The sequence below is a fragment of the Nesoenas mayeri genome (genome assembly GCF_963082525.1).
Source record: "Nesoenas mayeri genome assembly, chromosome: 5".
NCBI classification, from domain to species: Eukaryota; Metazoa; Chordata; class Aves; order Columbiformes; family Columbidae; genus Nesoenas; species Nesoenas mayeri.
This window is the reverse complement of record NC_137548.1, coordinates 68,764,969-68,789,385: the sequence shown is the minus strand read 5'-3', so window position 1 is coordinate 68,789,385 and position 24,417 is coordinate 68,764,969. Positions and strand designations below refer to the sequence as shown.

At 52.1% G+C, this 24,417-nt stretch overlaps 1 protein-coding gene across 3 annotated transcripts; it reads left to right on the top strand.

The window, feature by feature from the left end:
- The first annotated feature begins 2,358 nt into the window (after nucleotides 1-2,358).
- Nucleotides 2,359-24,319, top strand: RMDN3 (regulator of microtubule dynamics 3). 3 transcript variants are annotated; one of them, XR_013922204.1, is made up of 13 exons: nucleotides 2,359-2,565; nucleotides 3,893-4,085; nucleotides 5,109-5,255; nucleotides 8,613-8,853; nucleotides 9,852-9,954; nucleotides 10,443-10,503; nucleotides 14,823-14,898; nucleotides 15,544-15,621; nucleotides 17,762-17,860; nucleotides 18,336-18,389; nucleotides 19,825-19,905; nucleotides 21,186-21,427; nucleotides 23,983-24,319. XR_013922204.1 is itself a non-coding variant. In XM_080345702.1 (12 exons), the coding sequence occupies exons 1-12, from the start codon at nucleotides 2,385-2,387 to the stop codon at nucleotides 21,237-21,239; spliced, it is 1,368 nt and encodes a 455-aa protein (XP_080201828.1). In that variant the 5' UTR covers nucleotides 2,359-2,384; the 3' UTR covers nucleotides 21,240-22,696. The 3 variants fall into 3 exon arrangements, 1 of the variants encoding a protein (XP_080201828.1); XR_013922205.1 differs by having other exon boundaries at nucleotides 21,186-21,500; XM_080345702.1 differs by lacking the exon at nucleotides 23,983-24,319 and having other exon boundaries at nucleotides 21,186-22,696.
- Nucleotides 24,320-24,417: the final 98 nt, after the last annotated feature.

The window sequence follows — 24,417 nt, the reverse complement described above, 5'->3', positions numbered from 1 at the left end:
TAGAAAGCAAGTAACATTTCCATAAATAGCAAAAAATAAACTTGCACAGAAAACTCTCCATGCAGCTGACCAGAAACTCTTAACTAGCCATAATCAGTTCCTAACCTTGTGAATAATCTTGAGAAACAAACAAGGGGCGGATGTTCCCGTGCGCAGGGTCGGGGCTGTGTCACCGCGTGTCCCTCCTGCGTGACCCGGGCCCGTTTCTCTGCGCGGCCCCGAGTTACTGATTAACCCACAGGGAGCAAGGGAGAAAATGAACATTGCTGCTCGAAAGGATGATGAAACTGCTCTAACAAGCCAAACCTTGCTAACCACTATTATTTTTATTATTATTATTATTATTAACACATTTGTTGTTATTAATGTTTGTTGGGTTTGATGTGATAAAAGAAAAACCCAACAGAGGTTGATGGTATCACATTCCTAAAATGTGCCCCAAGTATCCCGATATATTTATTTTGAGCTGTACGTGGGATACCTCACCCCATGGGCTGAACATCAGCTCTTTCAGGTCACTCCCATCCTAGGGAGGGTCTTCCCAAAATCCTGCTGCCAGGACAGCCCCAGTGTTTATTCCTAACCCTGTTTTTTCAGTGTCAACCTGCGCTTGGCTTCTGGTGTGAGAAATGAACACGTTGCTGCCTCCGTTGCCCAGTTAATGACGAGGAAATTCCACCCTCTGCGCATTTCGCCCGCGCTGTGTTTGATTTCGACAGGAGCCCCACGCCCCAGCGCCCCTTTGGACCTGGATCAGTGGCCGCCCCGTGAGCGCAGTCCTGGTGACCGTCCCACCGGCCGAGAAAATGACACAGACACGGGATCCGGAGCCTTCGCTCTGTCCACAACCTACAGAACGGTGAGGCAGGTTCTGCGCGGCGCCCGCTGCTCCGTCTGGCTCACGGATCACTCTTCTTGGCGAAAAAATAATTGAAAAGAGAGCAAAATGCAGCCGGAGCCTGCAGACAGCAGTTCAATATTGAATTTCCTGATGAGATACAGGCATCAGGGAGCCACCCGAGCACTCAGCCCTGCGTGAGAGCCGGCTGTAAAGTACAGCCTGATACATCTCAGTGATGCCGTTTGTCATCCCAAACCGAATTACTGCCCCTTGGCAGCGGCTCCGAGCAGTCTGCTGACCGCATGGAGACAGGCGGGCCCGTGGAGCTGCCGCTGTGCGGCTGTTTGTGCTGCGAAGGGGTTAAAGGGAACAGCAAAGCACCCGCTCACAGCGGAAATGATTTCTGTCAAAAGCCGGGGTTTGTGACTTTCATTAAAGCACGACGGGGAAGAACAGCGAGGAGGCCGGGGCGGGCGACGCCGATACCATCTTTAATATCCTGCGGAGCGCGGGTTGGCCAGCGCAGCCGGCTCCTCCGCGGCACGGCTTTGGCACTGCTGTGCTGTCACTCGGCAGCCGGAGAGGACAGGGCAGTGACAGGTGACAGTGGTGGCTGCGGTGTTGGTCCCGGTGTCACCAGCATGGAGCCCAGGGTCCCCCGCTCACAGCGCGGGGCAGGACCGCGGTGCCACGGCCACCGTGCCGGGTGACGGCCGGTGCTGGTGCTGCAGGGGGACGCGGGGCTGTTGTTGAGGCCGCGGTGCGGTGGCGGTGGGGATGGGGGGGGGTGCAGGTGCAGGTGTAAGTGCGGGTGTAGGTGCTCATGTAGGTATAGGCTCAGGCGTAGGTACAGGTTCAGGAGCACATATAGGGTCTGACGTAGATACAGCCATAGGTACAGGTATAGGTTGCACCTGGAAACCTGTGCAGGTGTAGGTGTAGATACAGGTACATGTTCAAGTGTAGGTACAAATACAGGCATAGGTTCAGATATAGCTTCAGGTCTAGGTTCAGGTGTAGGTACAGCTACAAGTACGTGTATAGGTGTATGTACGGGTGTAGGTTTGGGTGCAGGTACTGGGATAGGTGTAGGTGCTGGTATATGTTCAGGTGTAGGTACCGCTATAGATACACATGTAGGGGTGAGTGTGGGTACAGGTGTGGTACAGGTGTGGTACAGGTGTGGGTACAGGTGTGGTACAGGTGTGGGTACAGGTGTGGGTACAGGTGTGGTACAGGTGTGGGTACAGATGTGGGTACAGGTGTGGTACAGGTGTGGGTACAGGTGTGGTACAGGTGTGGTACAGGTGTGGTACAGGTGTGGGTACAGGTACTGATACAGGTAAAGTTCAGGTTCAGGTTCAAGTTCAGGTGTGACGTTGGCGGCCTCGTGACGTAACACGCGCCCCGCCCTACGCCGGTCCCGCCCCCCCTCCCCGTCGCGCGGTGATGACGCAGCTCCACGCCATAGGACGGCTCCCGTGTGACGTCACCCCCGCGCGGCCCGCCGCGGCCGGTGTGTGCGGCGGTCCCGGGCCGGGCGATGGCGGCGGGCGCGGTGCGGCTCGGGCCCGGCCGGCTGGCGCTGGCGCTCGGGCTGGCGCTGGGCGCGGCGGGGGCCGGCCTGGGGCTGCTCTGGGTGCTGCGGCGGCGCCGGCGGCCGCCCTGGCCCTGGCGGCGGGGAGGCGGCCGGGACGCGGAGCCCGCGGGGCACCGGAGCCAGGGTAGGAGCGCGCCGGGGCCTCGCGGCGGGAACGGGCGCGGCGGGAACGGTGTTCGCCGCATCCACCGCCGGCCCGGGGGGAACCGGCCCTTGCCCGGGGGGAACCGGCCCTTTCCCGGGGGGAACCAGCCCTTTCCCGGGGGGTGAACCGGCCCTTTCCCGGGGGGAACCGACCCTTTCCCGGGGGGGAACCGACCCTTTCCCGGGGGGGAACCGGCCCTTTCCCGGGGGGAACCGGCCCTTTCCCGGGGGGGGAGCCGGCCCTTTCCCGGGCGGGGAGCCGGCCCTTTCCCGGGGGGGGAACCGGCCCTTTCCCGGGGGGAACCGGCCCTTTCCCGGGAGGTCCCGGCCCTGCGCGGTTCTTGCGCGGTCGGTTGACGGCGGCCGTCCGCACGGCGCAGAGCGCTGTGAGCCGCTCTGCCCTGGGTGTGTTTCAGAGCTGCTTTAGAGCTGTAAGTGTCACCGCTGGCTCCCGAGCTCCGCGGGGCGGGAATGTGGAGCTTTTAAAGGTGCCGATTCCGAAACCTGAGCGTTTTGTTTTGGTTTGGTTTTAATTTATCCAAATCTGTGCAAAACTGCGGGACCTGGGTTTGTCCGTAGCGATTGCTCAGGTGTCGGGAGGGGAGCAGCAGCACCGGCGCAAGTGTTTCTATTTAGTAACATCTTGCCGAGAAGCAGATAAGAGTGGGGAAGAGATCACAGTAATTCCTCCTTTGGGTGAACCCCAGTTTTTATCTCGGGTAGCCTGGAACATGAGCCCTTCATTCCTGCATATCTGGCTGCTTTGCTGAGAGGGGCTCTCTTCTCTTGTTAATATGAAAAAGAGTGTTATTTCTTAAAGAATTGGCTTAACAGGTGGTATATTTATTTATACTATTGATGAGCTTTCAAGCAGGCTTATTTAAAATAAGCAGACTGTAGTTTTTCAGTGTGATGTTAACACAGAAATGCATGGGGTAGAAATTAAATGAATTTGCTGTAAGGACTTTTTTTTTTTTAAAAAATCAAGAGTTTCCTTATCTTTGTGATGTTCAGTCTGCATTTTGCTCTCTTGAAAAATAAATTTGAGAAGTGATTTTTATAGAAATATATTTAAAAGAGGTAGATAAGAGGTAGGTAACCCCCAGTTGCTGCGGCAAACCTGTGAAGTGTGGCTGGATGTGGGTGCTGGAGAAGGGAGCACGAAGCAGCTGCAGAGCCCCAAACCTCAGGCCAGGCAGCGACACCCGAGCGTTGAATCCTCCATCTACCTAGAACAAAGTTGCCCCAAGATTCCCTGTATGAAACCCTTTCCCGTGTGCCCTAACGACGGTGCTGTCTGGTTGCAGTGGTGCCCAGGGTGGTGGGCGCGGTGGAGGCGGGGGACGCGCCGCACACCCCCCTGCTGCCGCGGGACGAGCCGCTGGACGTGCTGCAGCGCCTGGACCTGGTGCTCAGGAACATCTCGGAGCTGCGCGGGGACGTGGAGGAGCTGCGGGGCAGCCTGCAGCGCCTGGCCACCGACATCCTGGGCCAAGTCAGGTACCCGCCCTGCCCGCGCTCCCCTGGCTGCTCTGCGGGACGTTTCCCCAAAAATGAGCCCTAGTGTGGTTTTCCAGGATATTTGAGGATGCTCAGAATATAAGCCCTACTCAAAAAATAAGCCCTAGTTAGAGTTCATTAAAAAAAAAGTCAATTTAAATAGCGTCCAAGCAGCTATACGTGTAGAAAAGTAAAATTAGTTGGCAATAGAATGCAGCAGGGCAGGTGTGGCAGAATGTGATGACTTCACTATATCTGAATTAATGTTGATTTTTTTTTTGTTTGTTCAAGAATAAATGTAGATTGTTGTTTCATAGAAAAATAAGACATCCCCTGAAAATAAGCCCTAATGTATCTTTTGGAGAAAAGATTAATATAAGACTCTGTCTTATTCTCAGGGAAGCAGGGTTTGTACTCCATTGCATGGTAAAACAGCTGCGATTGTGTCTGTTAAATTGAAAATGCAAACATGGGAGAAACATCCCTCTAGTTTCCATGGGCATTATGTCTTGACCTCCAGTGAGATCAATGTAAAAAACATTCTTTAGCCCGGATTGATTTTATTTCCTTCTGGAATATTAAGTACAGACGCTTCCAATTCCAGCCTGGGAAGGTAATTTATTCTGTAAGTCTGTCTCTTGTCACTGCTGTTCCTCTCTGGTCGCTGCCAGCTGTAGGTGCCATTTGATACAGAATAAACGGTGCTGTGTTCTGCAGGGTGTCTGGGGATTCTGTTCTGCGTTCACTGAGGCAGTCGGAGGAGTGGGTGCAATGGGGTGACCCCTTTGTGTGTGTGGGGACTGCACATACGGACTGTGTAGGGACCAAACCTGCGCTCGGAGCGGCTTTAGCGCTGGAATACGATGTCTGGCGTACAGCAGCAGGAGAGTTGGGAGCGAGAGCAGGACACCCTGTGAATTCCTTGCATATAAAGTGAATGAGAATCCGCTAGGGAGGAGAAGGGAGTTGAAACAGCAGGCATTTCACCATCAGCTATGTAGTTCTTTCTCTTTTGCCGTGCAGGTCGCACCTGGAGGAGACCCAGCGCGTGACGCGCCGGCGCCGCTTCCCATTTCCCCGGGAAAGAAGTGATTCCGTGACCTCCAGCTCCATTTATTTCACCGCCAGCTCGGGAGCCGCCACCACGGACGACGGGGAGAGCGAAGGAGGGTGAGTGGCACTGGGTAGACGCGGCTTCCGCGGGCTTTGCTGCCGCTTACTTGTGTCCAGGCGGTTTATAACATAAAGCAAGGGGGTTTTTCCCCATTAGGTGTCCCCATCCCGGGTTTTTTTGCTTTTATTACAGTAAACCTACTACTGTCAGGGCCAGGTTGTGAGGATTGTGACAATTGTGACTTTCAGAGAAAGGGGGGTAAAAATAGTTTTTGAGGGTTTTTTTAAGCAGTAACTTGATGAGGGACCCTTGCAGGACGAAGGGAGATAGAAGTCCAACCTGGGACTTGAGTGAGAGAGACTCTATGAATAAAATTGCCATACAGCAATGTATTTTTAGATTGTCTGGAAAACTTGAGAAAGTTTCAAAATATATTCCCGTTAACTGAAATGTCTTTGGTTAGGGTGTTGTGGAAATTTTCATCAGGTGAACTCCACAGCTTTTGAGGTGCGCACATGTGTTCTGGAACAGCAGCTGGCCCTGTCCACTTCCCAGGGAGGACGGAATGAACTATAATTTAGAGAGAGAAGTTAATTGTGGCGCTGAGGGCGAGGCAGGTGGAGTTTGGACGTGACGCGCTGTTTGGTGGCCGCGGAGTCACCAGGCAGGTGCGGCGTGGCACTTGGTGGCACAGGTTTGTCATCGGGGGACGAAGCAGCTGTTGCTGTGGCAGAGCAAAGGGCACGGGTCTGGGGAAACGGGCGTTGTCGCTGCCTAAAACACGTGGCGTTAGTGTTTTATCTGCAGGAGCTGATGCGATCGCATCCCAGTACAGAACCACTCCGTTCATCAGAAGTGGGTGTTTGTATGAAGGCAAAGGTGGGGAGTAGGTGATTCACAAGGGTGTAGTAGGTGACTGGGCCGCGTGACAAGTATGAAAAATATTCTGCAAATATATTGTAAAAATGTTGTGATGCCAAGAGCTCACTGTCCAGGTGACAGCGGCTGCCTGGAGCCAGCAGGGTGCTGAAAAGCCGCTCTGTCCAACACGTACAGCCCGCGGCATCTTCTCACCGTTAGGGAACGTCAAGTCACGCTAGAGGTGACAGTAACAGGGATTTTGAGAGGCCGTCCCTGCCAGGGGAGCTGCAGCGAGCTGCGGAGCAGGGACCTGTTTTACTGCAGTCTCAGCACTGTATTGAGAACCTGGCGATGCGGGGGAGTTCTTACATTGTATTTCAAATCTGTAATTAGGTTTAATGACCAGTGTGGAGAATCAGTGGAGGAGCAGCTCTGATCTGACTGAGGAAAAAAACCAAACTGAATGCTCAAAATATAAGCCCTACTCAAAAAATAAGCCCTAGTTAGAGTTCATTAAAAAAAAGTCAATTTAAATAGTGTCCAAGCAGCTATACATGTAGATTTGTCACTCTGCAAATAGGTCTAATATTGGTCTGGTCAGGACCAGCTGTCTTTAATATGCAATATCATCTTCTAGCGATGTAATTACTAGAATTTCCTAGTAGAAACACAAGGTAGGAAATGTAAATTTTGGAAAAGACTGTTTAAACTTTTCAGCAGCCGCTGGGAGGAAGGACAGGACCCTTCCTCACAGATCATTTCAGCCATGTATTCACTTCTGGCACTTGTGTTCTTTTAATGAGATTCAGAAAGGAGAGCTCACGTTTCAGCTCCGTTTTGCAAACTACACGGCCAAGAGCATCTTCTCTGGGTTCTCACACAGTTCCCAGCGGTCAGCACGAGCTCCCGGGCGCCCACAGGCCCGGGCTGCGTCGTTCCTGCTGTGCTGGGGCTGCCTGGCCTCCTCTCCCATGTGCTTTCTGTGCCAGACAGCCTGCTTTCATTTGCGTTCAGGGTGCGTGCGACCCAGGGGCCTCAACATGCTGAAGCATTTAAGAACGTTCCATCATTGTAAACCCAAGAAAACAGGCTGATAACATCTAAATCCCTTCATCTTTCTGAAAACTCCAAAATTACGAAGTTATATATGGTATCACTCATCTTTTTAAACTGGCAACATTTGTACGAGCTGCCTTGGACAAAACACATTTTTGTGGTGGAGAAAACACGTGTGTCGGAGCCATCCTGTGCCTGTTTAAAAACAGATCGTGCTGCAGGAGCCCCCGTGGAAAGGGTTTCCAGGAAACCACAGCAAGACGGGGTCGTGCCGTGGAGCCCACGCTGTGCCGCAGTCCGCACGGGAAATCAGACAACCGGAGGAGTTTGTGTGCAAGTACTGGAAAGGGGGGTCTAGAGATTTAATAATATTGTTAATTTTAAGAAAATACCAAGAAATGAAGCTTTTAATCTGAAAGGGAGCCGTGCCAGTGTCACCTACCACCGTGTTGTTACATTATCCATTAATTTAGCGCTGCCAGCATGATCTCCAGTGTGTCGTCTGTGCTGTCTGCTTTAAGGCTGACTCTTCTTTCTTGTGTTCAAACATGCCAGCGCGAAGTGGTGCCTGTTGACGTGTGCGGTGGGGCTGGAGGCTGCGGAGCGCAGGCTTCACCCTCTGCCGGAGCAGGAAACGCTGGGGCATCACGGGTGGTTCCCAGCAAATGGAAGTTTCGATAGCCAAATGTCTCGTTATCTCTGCGTGGCCAAGGGACCATCACTGCTCTTCTCAGATACGGAGCTTGGGGACAGATCTCTGTCCCCAGAGCAGGGCAGCGGCACCTCTGACCGCTGGGCTGTGCTCCCCGTGTCCCCGCACTGTGGCCACCCTTTCAGAACCTTTGACCTGCGCTTTATTCTGGTTCGTTTGACTAATTTAGCAGCTAATTGTTGCCAGGGTTTCTGTACAGGCAGCGTCTTTCTGTGCCTCACCTGCTGTGTCCTTGCTGGACTGGCTCACGTGAGATACTCTTCCTCGCTCCACGGCCACTTTGCACCTTGTCACACGTCACTGTGAACAAGCTGGTTGGTGTTTAGTGCTCAGACAAGGTGAGAGAGGTTCTTGATGTTCCCAAAGCTGCTGTTGTGTCTGAAATTTCCTGAAACAGGCTAAAAACCTCAAGCTGTGTTTTCCACATGGATAAGTAGGTCGGATCTTGTGTTGAAATTCCCTTTTATAATCCATACGCTTAACTGGATTGTCCTGGCTCTGTTTGCAGTTGTTTAATTCTCTTAGGTTGAAGTTAGAAGCTGCTACGGTGTGCAAGTGTGATGTGGACTTGTGTTCTGCTTCACTTCTGGGGATCTTCTTTCTTCAGCTTTTTGAGCTTGTGTCTGTTCCATGAGAAACAGTGACGGGAGTCATTTGAGGCACTTGTGTTGCACAGTGTTCTCCAGGATAAACTAAGATGCTTCTGTTCCTCTGTTAGGAAGAGTCGCATAAAACTGTGCACGATCTCGTTGAGCTGATGTTGTGCTGTGTGTTTGTGTGGAAGGTACACGACGGCCAACGCCGAGTCTGACTACGACCGGGAGTCCGAGCGGGCGAGCGAGGACGGGGAGGACGAGGCGAGCTGCGCGGCGCCGGCCTCGCCCCAGCTGGCCCCCCAGGCCCCCGCGGAGCCCTGGCCCGAGGCCGGGCTGGCCCAGGTCCTGCAGCAGGCCGACCGCCTGCACCGCGGGGACGCCTGCCAGCAGAGAGAGGCCTTCCAGCTGCTGCTCAACAACAAGCTGGCGGTAAGGTCGCCTTCTTATGCTTTCCAGCAGTGATTTGTGTTTTCAGCTCCATAGCTGGGAAAGAGGAAATTGCAAGTGGGAGCGGGGTCCAGGTCCTCTGCCACAACTGGGCCAGATTCCAGCAGCCCCACTCTTGGGATCGGGCTGGGGGCCAAAATTGCTGGGGCTGCAGCAGCTGCCGGTTCCCAGTCGCTCTCTGTCTGGAGTGCCGTGTCTCATCATGTTGTCACTTTCCCTGAGCAAACACACCGTGCACATGTAAAACAACGGGACTTTGTGTGTGCGGCACACTGGGGAGGCAGTTTGAGAACGTTTGCCTCGTTTAATGTGCCGTGGCTTGGTCTGTGTTTGTGAACTTGGTGTGTGTGCTGGTTCGGGAGTTCAGCTGCGTATGTGAACAGCAGCGTCAGCTAACACTTGTGTGTGTGTTAGTGAATGAGATGGAATCCCTGGATGGTGCAGGTGTGTTGCCACCTTGAAAGGTGTGTTTTGATGTCACACAGGCGATGTGGGCGGTTTGGTGACCGCTGGCGCTGTCCTTGAGCTGGGGGTGCACAGCAAGGGGCAGCGGTCAGGGACTCCAGCTGTTGCACACAGCTGGCTCGTGCCTCTGCCCAGCGTCGGCATCCCACTTGTTTATTTGCCACACTGTCCCAGAAGAAACCAGACTGGTAGCTGGTGATGTTTTCACTTTTTACTTTTTTTAAAGCAAGTTTGAGATTTTCTGCACAGATCCACTCCGGATGCAGCAGCACCCCTGCGGTGCTGGCCTGGTTTAAGAACAAGCCAGGATGGGAAACTGTTTGCACGGGGACTGAAATGTGAAAACAGTAAAATTCAAGTAGTGTATTTTAATGAAATGGCCAAGTTTAGGGTGAGGTTTTTCCCAGTGTTGTAAGGTTAGGGGAGGCTACTGGAGAACTGGCCCCAGCACGACCTCCAGAGTGCAAGGGTTGATGGCAGAATGGGTCTCGACATACACGTCTGTTTCTGTGCAGTACGCGGAGCAGAAGGACTTTGTCTGGCGCCTGGCCCGAGCACACAGCGACATGTGCGAGATCACAGGAGACGCGGATGAGAAGAGGTCGTACGCGGCCGAAGGTGAGGAGTCGTGTCCGCGGCGGGGCGGTGGCGTGGCCAGCGCTGACCTCACACTCCGAGTGGCAAACCCCGCGCTTTTCCCACTTGTTCAGCGTTTGGAGCTGGGAGGTGCTCGGGGGGAGAGGGGGGGCGAGACAAGGGCTGGAGCTGGGGCTGTGCAATGAATCAGAACAAAACCACTGAGAAGTCTCTACACGTTTTCTTAACACGGGAGGGGATGTTTTCTGTAGAGGTGACTGTCCTTCCAAAGGAGCTTGAGACACTGGTGCTGCTCCACTTAAAACTGGTGTGGTCTCTTTGAGCAGTCTTGGATGTTCCCTGTGTCTGCCAGAGTATGAAGTTATTTAGGGAACATTTTAAGTCAAGTTTATTATAAAACCAACAAACATATAACTCTTAGTGCCATTCTGTTGTCCTCCAACAGCCTTAAAGAAGGAAGTAAAGCAAGAAAGTGGCTGAATTTCTTCTCTCTGATTGCTCCTTTGCAGGGAAAGAAGAGCTAGAAATGGCCTTACAGAAGTGGGGCGAGAGTGCTGAGTGCCATCAGTGGTATGTTGCTTTTTACTTCTTGCTTTTAAGCAGTGCAGGAAAAGGACTCCGAGATTGCTGGGAGCTCAGTGGTGTTTAAAACCAAACAAAACAGAATCAAAAAGTCTATTTGTTCTTCGTGGGAGTACACTACATTAACGTTTTTTTTCTGTAAAATCCCCTTTTTCACAGCTTTGGTTAACTGCCATAAGTAATGGCTTGACAGACGGTAGGTTTGGTTGTGATAAAAGTAATAAACTCGGCTTTGCTTGTGCCACTTTAATGATGAATTTCTCCGAGATGGCCAGAAGAGTTCTTGAGCAAAACCTCACAAAGAGCATAGTGAACTTCTCTGGACACCAAGAACAAATTGTTTGAAGGCTTTTGTGAGTCTGCACTTCAGAAGTTGATCAGCTTTGTTAGTGAAGGGGCAGCTGCTGGGTGGGGCTTGGAGAACCCCGCTCTTGGCACAGTGTGCTTGAGGTGGATAAGTGCAACGAGCTCCGTTACCGGGCTGGATTTTGCAGCCTGCGTGTTCTTCAGGCTGCTCGTAGCTCGAGTAGGTATTATTTGGAAAGGTGAGGTTTGTGTAGGAGCGTTCCTGGGGCTCGTGCGGTTTCCCTTGCAGCAGAGGAAGGCTCTGGTGTGCTCAGCAGCGGGCTGGGGCCGCGCTGCTGCAGGTGCCTTGGCACGGCCCCGAACTGCACTCTGCTGTCACTTTTGGACGTGCAGCCCCAGGGAAGCGCGCCTCTGAGCAGCCCGCTCTGCGCCAGCTGTGGATGGGCTGCCGAGGAACGTGTTGCACCCAGATAACTCATGGGAAGCCGGTTCCCGAGTTGGAGGGCTCAGTGTGGTGAGGCTCTTGTTTTCTTTCACAAGTCCTGTTTCCTTTGGCCCCTTTTCAGCCCCTGCACAATAACGTCTGTGTCCTTCACAGCCAAGCTCGCAGCCAGCTGTGCTGTTGTGGGGGCAGAGTCCTGAGAATTACAAATCGAATATGAATGAGGTTTTTCCTTTGTGTTCCTGCAGCATTCTTGGGCTAATTGTTGGGTTTTACCCCGTTACTGACGTTTCAATAATGCTGTGCTGAGATGCTTTATGTCAAGAGGCGATATGTTTGCCTCGATGAGCTTGCCCTGCTGTGCGCATGTTCTTGTGTTCATTTTAATTCTGGAGTGAGCAGGAACATCATCCTCCCCACAAGCCTTTTCTGTTCCTTTGGAGAGCGTCCTGTGGCCAGCGCTGCTGAGTTCTGCTCCCGCGCGCTGCGGGTTCCTCTGCAAATCACTTGGACTCTGACGTGGATTCAGGGCACGTGTAATTCAGGGTTGACGGTGCGCAGACGAGGTGGCTGGGACGCGATGTGTGGTCAGGCGGCTCCAGAAGAGGATCTGGAGCCTTTTGAGGTGAGATTTACTGTTAGAGCCTGGCCCAGCCCCTCCCGCAGCGCTTCTGGGCAAGAGCACGCGATTCCTGTCCCGTTAGACCCATCTCTACAAACGTCCACCTCTTGCGTTGAATTGCAGAGAACAGCTGCAGGAGCAGCAGAGCGGCGTGCGGGAGGCATGGGATTTATTGGAAATTAATACGGAACTACCTTTATCAGTTGCAGAGAACAGCTGCAGGAGCAGCAGAGCGGCGTGCGGGAGGCGTGGGATTTATTGGAAATTAATACGGAGCTACCTTTATCAGTTGCAGAAATAATGATCTTCTGCCATGAACCGAACAGGAAATGATTCCCTTTCCAGCTCTGTGGATCATGGGATGGTCACAAGCTGTTTTAATTGCAGCCTCTTTTTCTGCTAATTAATATTACCCTGGGGAAAAAAATATTTGTAATGAAATGATGCTTAATTCTCGCTTGCTGGAGGATCCTTATCTTTTAATATATGTTATTATCTCTCATCACCCATACTGTCTTGCCCATATTGTCTCGTTCTGCCATATCTTTTTCAGACAAATAGAGGAACCCACGGCAGAACACAGGTTGTGTAGCGCTGATGCGGTGGGTGTGTGTCACACCGACGTGATGGGCCTTTTCATTCTTACTTCCATGTACAACAGCCAACATTGTCTCTCTCTTTTCCACAATGTACAAAATGGACGTTTTAATGGAAACATTGCCAGTGATTTCAGTGTCTGTGATACGGGCTGCACGAAGCCTGTGATTGTGTAGGGATCGTTAACGCTGCCTTTTCCCATGTACATTATTTCGTGTTGACCGTGATTTTGTTTTATTGGTTTCTGCCCAGGTCTGGCCAATGTTGAGCTGAGTGTTTCCTGTTCCCAGGTGGATTAAACAGGGAAGTTACTGACAACATAGATTAGGGACAGAAGCAACTACAGCAAATAGGAGTTGGTGTTAGAAGGTATCTCAGAACTTAGAGGGGGAAAAATGGCACAGAGCTGGAGCCGCCTGGTAACGTCCCCTGGGCAAGCAAGAGAAAGGGCTGGAAAGGGCGAGCAGGGGCAGAAGAAACCTCAGCAGGGGTGACTCTTCCCTCCTGCTCTCGGAACAGTGAACTCACTCCACATTTACAGTCTGCCGGTTGCTTTTTATTTGTTAGGTGTGTTGCCAGTGTTCACACTCATCTTTGCCAATATAAAACACTCCTGCACTTTTATCAGTTGGCTGCAAAAATAGCTGTTTCTCCGCAGTTCTCCCCCTTCTCCTTTTATTCCCATTTGCTTTGCTGTCTCTGTTTAATTGAGGGCTTGTTTTCTGCAGCACGGAGCTCCGGTGTGCTCGGCAGCCTGTGAAACGGTTCAGGGGCTCCGGGCTGTGTTTGAGTTGGCGGAACCGTGGAGCTGGGGGTGCCCAGAGCGCCGAGTTTGGGGTCCGGAGCCCCCGGCTCCTGTTCGGAGGGCAGCACCCCGCACGGGTGGGCTGGGAGCACAGGGCTCTGCTCCAGCTCCATCTGCCCCCGCAGAGCTGATTGTCTGATAACTGGGGAAGTCCTTCCCGAGCTGAGGTTCCCCTGGGAACGTGCAGCTTGAGCCACACCAGCAGCTTAGCGAGGAGTTCCCAGCAAAGCTGGGTCTGGTAGAGTCGGCTTTTCTGGGGACTGCAGTGAGGAAACAGTTCAGCCATCTCTTGCTTTTTTGTTTCGTTTCTTCCCTGACACAAAGATGGGACTAATATTTACTGCTTGTTTTATGTACCGTTTCACCAGGCTCTCAGAAGACATGTGGTATTTATGTTTCTTGACAGCTGCGTATCGCACCACTTGACATTTGTATGGTTGTAGGTGCAGAGGCCAGGCTGGGCCGTGTCCCCTGCAGTTCCTGTCCCCTGGATTTACTGTGCCTTGGAGGGGCTCCTCGGGCTCCCCCTGGGGAGGGACGGGGAGGTAAAGGGAGGTTAGGCCGAGTTTTAGCTCCCAGTTCAAAGGGCGGGGCGTTTCCCATTTCCTTGCATAACCTTAAACCTGACCTAATTGTATTTAATGCTTGCCCACGTATTTGGGAGCCTAAACAATATGATTAGAGGAGCCATGCTCTGGCAAGATCCTACGCAGCGCTACAGGCTACATGATTTATTGTGCAGGAATATTTTATCTTGTGATCTTGGAAGCAAAGCCTTTTATTGGCTTGTGTGTCTGACCCCAGCCACGTCGTGGTTCGGGATGTTGAGCACAGGCTGCCGTCGCACAGCTCCCACCCAGCGGATCAGCGTGGCTGGGGTGCTGGGGGGGAGACGGGAGGGTGTAAATCCTCAGGTAATTAACCTCCGTAACTCCCGCTGCTCATGAAATAACTAACTCTGCTCAGTTCTGTGCTTCTTGGGCGGAAATGTGTGGTCTGTTACTAGAGAAAGCTAACGGGCTTTGTGCTGAAAACACTGAAAATGTGTTCTTTTGTTCCCCGTGTGTGGTGGCGGGCTGCGGGACCTCGGTAGGTTTTTGCAGTATTTTCCCTCAAAACAGCCAGCCGCTGCGCTCTAGACGGGCTGTTTGTGCGGGCTTAGTTCGTTAGAGCTCGGCCTAGCGCACTAGTCCTGGCTCTGGCTGCAGTAGCGCTGGCTCCTCGTTGCTCCGCGTTTTGACACAGTTTTGTTGCTGAGTGAGGAAATTTAGGCTGTAGAGCTGTTTATATAGACGTGAGGCTTTCCAGCCACCTGTGCAGCAAACTTGGTGTCGCGTCCCTCGAGCCAATACCTTCTCCTGCACTAAATTGTCCCGCATACGTCTCTTCCGTGCAAAAGCTGGACGGCATTCCTTGTTTTCCCCAGTAAGCTGTGAAGCTTTAATGCACTTGTGTGTCTTTCTTCTGAAGATGTCACCAGAATGTAAATGTCCATTTAAACCTGACGGATTGCGTGCGCTGTCTCCGCTGTGCAGGTATGCCATTCTGTGCGGGCAGCTGTCGGAGCACGAGAGCATCCAGAAGCGCATTCAGACTGGATATGTGTTTAAGGTGAGTAGAAAGGACTTTTGTGTAAGTATTGTTCAATAGTTGTTTCTATAGTAAAAAGTTAGGAAAATTGGCTCCAGCGTGTATGTGTATGATGAGTCTGAGGACTCGAAACATGAAGTTACGGTGTGGTGATCAGATACAGCACCAGATCTTCCTCAGTCGCTGCCTGTGCTCGTGCCTGCACCCTCCAGAAATGAAAACCCATTGTTGTTCAAAGAGGATTTAATCTGCCTCAGATTGCTTTATTTGCCTATGGGAGGATGTCACCAGGTAGGAGGATGCACCGGAGCCGTTACTGCAGAAGAGGCCACGTGTAATTATTGATATCACCTCGCCAGCTGTTGACACAACCAGTAATTGGTGATGTCAAAGCTCTGGAAAGGTGATAGAATGAAATGAAGGCAGCTTCGTTTTTTTGTGTGCAGTAATTCTTGTCTCTGGGACTGATAAAATGCTGGGTTTCGGTGTTCACTGAAACCATTTAAAGCAAACTTGGCATCTCTTTGTAGCTGTAATTTTATTGATCCCCGGCACTTAAATTGTGGGTTCTTGCTCTCCTCTTTCCGTGTTTGTTCACCTGCTCTTGTAGACGTTGTATTTGCTTGTAACAAAAACGTAATGTGTGTCGGTGATGGTTTTCCGCAGGAACACATTGATAAAGCGATTGAACTGAAACCAGAGGACCCAAAGTCTTACTATCTTCTGGGCAGGTGGTGTTACCAGGTAAAACTGTTTGTTATTGCTTTTTGGAATGTGATTCCCCGTTTGAGTGGAAATGGGTGGATTCACACCAGCAGCGTAAGGCCTGGGGACACTGTTAGGGTGCGGAGCTCGGGTGCTGTCAGACAGCGCGGGTACGGACATGTCCTGGTTGCTGGAAGAAGTCGTTTGAAAGTTGTGCTTGTGTGGGATCTGGAAACTTTCCGCTTCAGTCCTGAAACAGTGCAGAGAAAACACTCAGCTGCTGAACACTGTACGTGTGTTGTGTTCAGAACCTCTCACGATGTAAAGCTCATGTTCTCGTACGTGTAGCACCTCGGTGCTTCTCTCAAAGCGCTGTCGACCTGTCTGCCAGGACACGGCGTCTCCTTCCGCATGTCGCAGCTGTTCTCTTCACTGTAACCAAGGAGCCTTAGGCAGCCCGTCTCCCTCTTTCTTCCTGCTGTGAAACCTGAAACGCGCACCTGCAGCCCGGTGCTGCCGCTCGGAGCACCAGATTTTAGATGGTAGAGGTTTTTAGTGAGTGTCAGTGAGTTCGGTCTCCGTAGCGAGCGGGCCAGGAGCCGGTGGCGGGACGAGCGCCGGCCCAGCGCGGTGCCAGCTCCTCGCTCTGCGCTGACCATTGGAGCCCAGCAGAAGCTCCAGAAGGGAGGAGGGTCAGTGGTGAGGAACACACGCTGGAGTTTTGCAAAGCGTGAAGAGCGCCGTTTCATATCAGCAATGGCAGTTACTCTTGCTGTTGTAATGCTTCTGTCCCCAGCTCATCAAACGGCTTTAAAGGTAGTTGGTGTTCCTCTCTGCAGTAGAATAAAAGCTGCTGGGGTTTTGCCGTTTCATTTCTTTATTGCCTCTATTCTGCCCTTCATTTCCGCCTGTTTTTCGTGTCTTTCCCAGAGCTGTTTGTAGAAGTGTTATTCCCGAGCTGCTCCGAGCTGGGGCTCTGGGAGGTTTCAGTTGCCGCAGGTGGCGAGCGAGGTGACAGGGCAAGGATGGGTACAAGCACCGGCTGCAAACCGGTGCACGCTTCCTGTGCTTTGCTCAGTACAAAGTACCTGCAATCCTGTAAGCACATGTGGCTGTGATCAAGGATTTTTTGGAGCTGGCAAGAGATTCTGCTCACAGTATATGTGTATAATCCTCTGCACACAGCATTGGGGCATTAGGAGAAGCGTGCTGGCTGCTTTAGACTTCTTGACAGGGGAAAGCTTGGAGTCAAATACCATAAATCAGATTTAGTGCCTATAAAAAGAAATAAGAGTTTGCAGTAACTATCTACTTTTCAGTTTATATGATTTGAAAGTGCTTCGCTGCTGTAAAAAATGCAGTCACGTTGCAAGACCGTAGCTGAGGTAATTGGCACAGGTGATTACAGAGGAGCAGTGCGCTGAACTACTGGAGGCTCCTAATGCTCTGTTCTGGTGTGGGCTTTCTACTCAGCCTTATTGCTGAAGTGATGAAACAAAGCAGGTGTATGTAGAAATACGTTAGTGCTTCTGCTGTTCTGCATTGTAAGGATTATACAGTATTAAAGGAGGAAGATATGATCAGAAGGTACAGTCCTGTGCATCCTTGCCCCTGCTGAGATCTCAGGACGTTTCTTAGAGAGAGAAGCTGGGAGCAGGCGAATAGATTTAATGAAATAATTGCAACAGCTCCCTCTTCCTCAAGCCGCAGATATCTGCTGGCGGGAAGGCTGCAGCTGCTGCTCGAGAGGTCTGCACGGTGAGAACATGCTCTGGTGCTGGATTTGTGCTGGGAGACAGGAGGGCTCTGTGTGCGTTTGCTCCCGTGCGCAGGTGGGAGCTGCTGCAGTTGCAACAAGGTGGTTTGGGAGTTTGCAGCGAGGCCGTTTGGGAGTTTGCAGCACCCACGCTGTTGCACACCGGTAATATTCAGCTGTAGAGACAAATCTTACTGTGAGCGTTACGCATGTTGCAGCTGGTGTACAGACCTGCAAAAGCTGACTTGGGACAAGGAAAACCAGATGAGGTTTAATCCTGTGGCCAGACTGGGATACTGGTCCGAGATCTGCGGCTTTCTCCCAGGCACGCAAGCCAGTGCCAAGAAGCCGATCCTTGTGTGTCTGTACTAATGCACGTGCTGTGTCTGTGGGGTCTGACCGCGGCACCTCCTGTGTCTGCAGGTGTCCCACCTGGGCTGGCTGGAGAAGAAAACGGCTGCTGCGTTGTTCGAGGCGCCCCCGACGGCCACTGTGCAGGACGCGCTGCAGAACTTCTTACGGGTACGCAAACCTGATGGGCGAGGGCATCGCTCACCTGGCCAGTGCAATCGCAAGCGTGAACGCAACTGCTTCGGGCTTCCACAGGATCGCTGTGGTTGGAAAAGCCCGTCCAGATCATCGAGTCCAACCATAACCCACCCCGGCACTGCCCATGTCCTGAGAACCTCATGTCCGTCTGTCCAGCCCTCCAGGGCTGGTGACTCCAGCACTGCCCTGGGCAGCCTGTTCAATGCCCCACAGCCCTTTGGGGAAGAAATTGTTCCCCACATCCAACCTCAACCTCCCCTGGCGCAACTTGAGGCCGTTTCCCTTATTCTGTCGCTTGTTATTGGGATGTATTTACAAAAGTAGGGTTTGGTCATCTATTTTTTAATACTTTTAGAGATGCGATAAGCCTGATCTGGGCATTAACTGTGTGCCTTGCATGTCCTCATGTCTGCTGTTCTCTGCTGTCCCACCCTCCCCTCTGCTGTAGGTCGAGGAGCTGAGCCCAGGCTTTTCCAAAGCAGGCAGAGTCTACATCGCCAAGGTAACCAGCCACCTTTTGCTGCCTTTAGTTCCGTCATGTGCTCCTAAGATAAGAAATATTTGTATTAAAAAATGGTCTTTGGCTGTAAAGTGTGAGCACCTGTAAATCACTCCGTGCAGAAGCAAGATTGTATAAGATGGTAACACTGCTAAAAAAAGGCCAAATTGTCTGGTGCAGAGGCATTAGAACACAGGGAGGGTTTTGCCTTGGAGTCACCCAGAGGAGCACCCGTCTTGGGTTTAGCAGATCAGATTCTGTATAAAGCGGCACTTGTGAGTGGTTCAACTTGAGAGCCACAGGCTGGAGGTTGAATCCACCAGTGCCATGGGTTTCTGTGCTGTTCACACAAAGAGAATCGCAGGGAAAATAAAGGATAAAGGAAATCTCTATTCTACCAACACAGACGGGAGCTTCGGGTGATGGTTCAGTACAGGCCTGGAGCTGCAGAGACCTTTTTGCTTGCATTGAGGGAATAATTGGTTTTGAACTCTTGAATGTTAAAATTGCTACTTAATTCCTACAGCCTCCAGTTGGAGTCTGGAAATATTTAAAGCCCAAATAGCTTTAGAAATATTAGCTGGAGTGGGCGTAGCGAGGAGTAGCTGTAGTCATTGTCTGTGAAACTCCTGAGCTCCCGGTGTCCCAGAGCACGTGAAGTCCATCGGGGCAGCGCGCGAGCCGCGGGGTCCGTTTGGGCTGGGGTACGTTGGTACTGGAACCTGCGTGCAGAATTTATTTCACAATAGGTGTCTGGTTAAAGTGGAGGTGAGAGCAGAGGAGGAAACCCCAGCCCCAGTGCAGCTGCCTTTGCAACAGCTGGATTTGTCTTTGATATATTGGGGCTCCCCGCGTGTATTTGGTAATGAGTCTGTCAGGTAAAATCCACTAGAGGTGATTCACGAATCAGCAGCCTTTTGTTTCCAGCTGCCTCTGGATGTGGTGGATGGGACGTGCTCCTCATTGCTCCTCTGCTTCTAAACACGGACATTCAAAATCACGCGCATGTCTTGGAGAGAGTAAAGGCTGGAAGGCCTGGAACTTATTTCCAGTGAAGCTGCAGCATCAAATCCGTTCAAGTCTTAACCTGAGTAGATATTCAGAGCCGATGTAGAAGTTTGGGTTTCATTGTGTGTGCTCTACGTGGGCTGATAGTTCTCCACGTGCCGGCAGGTGTGACTGAGCTTTGGAAACGCTCTGCAGTTAGCGTAGGATTTAACAGGACTATGTGTATCTGTTTGAGTTTGGTTGGGTTTGTTATTTTTCCCTAGTCCCAAGCTCTGCCACTTGGATCACATCCTTCAGCGCAACATTTTAGAGTGCAATTGGTATCTAATTATTTGAAAGGAGCTAGTGCTCTGATGGGTCAGACCTGAAAGACAACCGTTGTGGTTTCTAGTTGTCTGACTGTTGTCCCGCTGTTGTTTTTCGCTGGCAGTGTTACCGGGACCTGGGGAACAGCTCTGCCGCCGCGCTCTGGATGGACCTGGCCGCGGAGCTGCCGGTCGTCACCAAAGAGGTAACAGCCTCAGTCAGCACACGGTGCTGCTGAGCGGAGATACAGTGGTTATAGAGATAACGTTGTTTTCTCAAAGGCATTCCAACCTCTAAGCCCAGGTTTTAAAGTATTTTGTGCCTTAGCGTGGGCTCTTTTCTCTCTTGGATCCTGTTGCCAGATGCCTCAAGCAATTCGGCAAATTAATGAAAAAATGTGTCCAATGGGGGTGTGGAATCGCAGCACAGGCGGCGCACACCCTGCAGGGCCGGCCAGGGGCGCGTCTGCGCGTCCTGCGCGTGCTCTAGTGTACGGGGGATATCCGCAGGACGCTGCTCAGCACCCACGCGTTTGTCTGGGCAGCTCAGTGCAGATGGGGCTGCTAAAAGTGCCTGGCTGTCCTAGGGCCGCAGCACTTTGTTACCTCCTCTAACGTTCAGAGGGTCGTGTGCACTGCCCAGCATTGGGGTTTTTAATATCTGGGGTGTTTCAGCGCTTTTATGGCTGTCGCAGTGCTGTGCAGAGCAGACTGTGCTGCGGTTTGGAACGGGCCGGCTGCAGCGTCCCCCACCAGGAGCTCTTCTGCACTTTCCTTTGCCCTTTTTCTGTTAAGCGGGACCCGTACAGAAGGTGCCTTCAAATTCCTGCCAGTTAGAAACGGAATAAAAACACGTCAGCTTTTAATATTAATTTGATGCTACCTGCATTGTACTGGGAAATGCAAGCAAAGTAATGCAGCCAAGGTCCTCCAGATGTTGCAGCCTCAGCCTTAGTCTGGTGGAACAAACCTGCTGCGTGCGAGGCAGATTTCAATCAGAAAAGCATTGAGATTGTCAGGAAAGAGCTCCAGGCACAGAAGTTGTGAACAGTTCATTCTCTCCTGCTCTGAAATTAAAAGTGGCAGTCGATGAGGAAACCAGTGCGTAAGTGGCTTTGGTTAAGTCTCTGCAGATCAGTTCTCATCGTCAGTCCAATAACTTGCGCTGTGTTGGGAAGGAGGAGCAAAGACGCTTATCCAGCCTGTGCGAGGGAGTGAGGGAGCATGGGTGGAATTCAGCTGTTCTGGTCGTCAGGGCTCGTCTCGCATAAGGAAACATGAGAGAAATGCTCTTTGGTGCTTGGAAACTTCAAATAGGCTGCAAAGACAGTGGTGCTGAGAGGGAAGTACAGGGAGAAAGAGAATTAGAAGGAAAAGTGTAACACTGGGGTAATGTTCAAACCTGGTATGGGGTTGGAGAAGAAGGGGTAGTTCTCCTGGTTTCAATCAGACTGTGTACTGACCTGCTCTTTTGTTGCGTTTCCAGGATGCAGAGAGCGAGAGGGAACTGGAAGAGATGCGGTCGGGCTGGCAGGAGTGACGATGCAGAGGCTGCTGGCGCCGGTGCTGCCGGCCGGGGGGTCTGCGGGTCCGACAACGCGGGGCGCCTGGCGCACGGACCGGGGCGTGCAGGAACGCGGCCGCGCTCCCATCGGCACGGCCGCCAACGGACCGCGGTGCGGTTGAACAGGATACATTTGTGTATAATCGTCCTCCTCGAAGCACTGCGTATGTTTGGTTCCAAAACTCCTGAAAAATGTCCAATTCCTGTGTGTGGGGGTGCACAGGTAGAACTTGTGATGTAAGAATATTTGTGGTTATATATATATATCAGAGATATGTGAGGTATATACGAGATATATACCGTGTGATATAAGAATATATACACAAATATAGACATATTTATATATACACATGTATACTTTATATCACAAACTCTACCCGAGGGGCCTGCTGGGCTCCCTCCACGGACCCCCGAGGAAATCTTCAGCCCAGTGTTTTCCAGATGAACCGTTTTCTCCTTTCCCTGCTAATAGCTGTTCATGTACTGGTTCTCAGCGATCACACCTCCGGTGGTGCTGGGGCTGCGGACACGGTGGTCAGGGCGCTGACACTGGGACTGCAGAAAAGGGAACTGCAAAACCAAAGGAACATAATGACTGAAATAACCGGTTGTCAGCCTGTTCCTTGCTGTGGAACAGTTGTTGTGTGTCCAGCACACCCTCATGTTGGTCCTTCCCAGCCGCACCGGAGCTGCTGCGCTGGCTGAGCTGGGACAACCAGCGCTGCTCCTGTGCCGAGTTCTCTCCAGGGACCAAACAGATTTCCTCACAATACAAGCTTGGTTTTTCAGACGTGTTGCTGTTGTCAGAGAGATGAGTGATAAGATTTTGAACTCCAGGGTTTCCTCCCGGTGATGCTTCTCCCGTCGCTCCCGTGAGACCGAAGACTCTTCTGTCCCTCCCAACTGTGCTGCTGTGCTTCAGATGTCGGAACTTGATTTATTAAGGGATAACTACTTATTGAAGTGGTGCTTGATCAGTGAAACGTGGGGCACAGAACAGACGTGTCCTGTGACAAAGCTGATGCTTCCCGTGCTGTTCTTTACCAGTTGTTGGTGAGGTGACAGCGGGAAGGTGACACTGACAACCTGCCCAGGGTACCAGACAGACTGAGTTCTGCGCTGTGCAGAAGTGTCCCCAGGTGTCCCCGATCCCGTCCCAGCTGGCAGCTCAGCAGACTCAGTTGTTAGCAGAGTCTCGCCGTGCTGTGCGGTGTTTGTGAAGGGTGGAGTTCAAAAGTGCCAGAGTAAAACATTTCTTCATCACCTTTTTAGTCCCTTGCATGTGGGTATTAACCTGATGGGTTTTTATACTGTGTCAAAATAACACCCAAGGGGAAATTTGTAGCACACTCAAGCTTTACAACTTCCCTTTTCATAGATTGGGCACTTTTTAGCTATCATTTTTGGTCCAAATTTAAGTGTCTAAAGTGCTGGTGCTGTGCTCATGGCTGGAGATGCAGGCGAGCGCGGGAGCTCTGGGTGCTGGAGCCGCTGGAACGGGTGGTCGCGGGGGTTGCGGATAGGACCGAACGGGCTGCGGTTGTGCCCGTGCGGAGCCACGGGGCGGCGCTGTGGAGCCGGGGGGCGGTGCTCTGGAGCCGCGGGGTGGTGCTCTGGAGCCGCGGGGTGATGCTCTGGAGCCGGGGGGCGGTGCTCTGGAGCCGCGGGGTGGTGCTCTGGAGCCGGGGGGCGCTCTGGAGCCGCGGGGTGGTGCTCTGGAGCCGGGGGGGCGGTGCTCTGGAGCCGCGGGGTGGTGCTCTGGAGCCGCGGGGTGATGCTCTGGAGCCGGGGGGCGGTGCTCTGGAGCCGCGGGGTGGTGCTCTGGAGCGGGGGGGCGGCGCTCTGGAGCCGCGGGGTGATGCTCTGGAGCCGGGGGCGCCGCTCTGGAGCTGGGGGGCGCTCTGGAGCCGCGGGGTGATGCTCTGGAGCCGGGGGGGGCGGTGCTCTGGAGCCGGGGGGCGGCGCTCTGGAGCCGGGGGACTCTCGGTGTTCAATGTCTGCTCTTGTGGAGCTCTCCGCTGGATGGTGGAGCCGCCTTTTCCCTTCCAGTGCCGTGGTCTCGTTTGGAATATTTTCCAGTGGATGACCATTGTTGGTTTTTTCTTCTAAACATTGAAATATTTGCCCAAGTTTTGCAGCTATTTTCTGTCGGGTTGCTTGAGCCGAGCCGGGAAATGTGGAACAGGGGTTTTTCTGGAGTTTTTTCTCTGTGTCTCCATATATTTAAGTTCTGCTTTGATTTTTGATTGTTTGTGTGTGTGTGTCTCAGAACAACGAGGGCTTGGGGACTCGAGCAGAAAGCTCCAGTTTGCTGTTCCGTCTGCGCTGCTCCGGGTCATTCCCGCGGGTCCCCGGCGGGCGCAGCCGCTCCGCTCTCCTTTCCCCGTCCCAGCCTGCAGCGAACGCTTTCAGCTTTCTGTGCGTTTGCTTACCTGCTTCGCTTTGTCTTAAAAAATATACTTCAGTTTTGGCTTAAAACAGCAGGGTTTGGGGTTCGCCCCCGCATGTCCCTCGTGTGTGTGGTCCTGGTTGTGACACTCATCAAAAGAACCTTTTTCGCTTTGGTTTTCCCATTTCCTGTCTCCTTGTGAGTAAGGAGAATGTGACTAATTGACATGGTTTAATTGGAATAGCACAGATGCGGGTTGATGGGGAGGTAAGGCTGTGCAACCAAAACACTTCCCATCAACATCGCTCTGGATTGGTTTCTCTTCTTTAGCAATAACCCGTTTGGCTCCCGTTTGGCTCCCGTTCGGCTCCCGTTTGGCTCTGACTCTGCCGTGTGTGGGGAAGGGGAGGATGCGCCTCAACAGCATTTGGGCAACGTGGAAATGGAGACTTTAATATTTGCACAGGCTTTGCAGACTCATCCCAGGTACAATGTGAATTTCTCTGCACTGAATCCGTTCCAGGAGCACAAGAAATGAATTAACCTGGTGCAGTTTTGGTAGAGACTCTGTCCCGTTCCCACCCAAATGAGTTCTTCTGGACTTACCCCAGGGTGAGGGCAAATAACTGCCTGGAGCTACTCGTCTTCATTTTAAAACATACCTACCTGTGGTTTAATTTATGATGCTGAAGAATAACTGAAGCTGTTTCACTGATTTGTCCTCACTGTGCTGTCCTGTTTGAAATAAAGCGTTTATAAATAAGA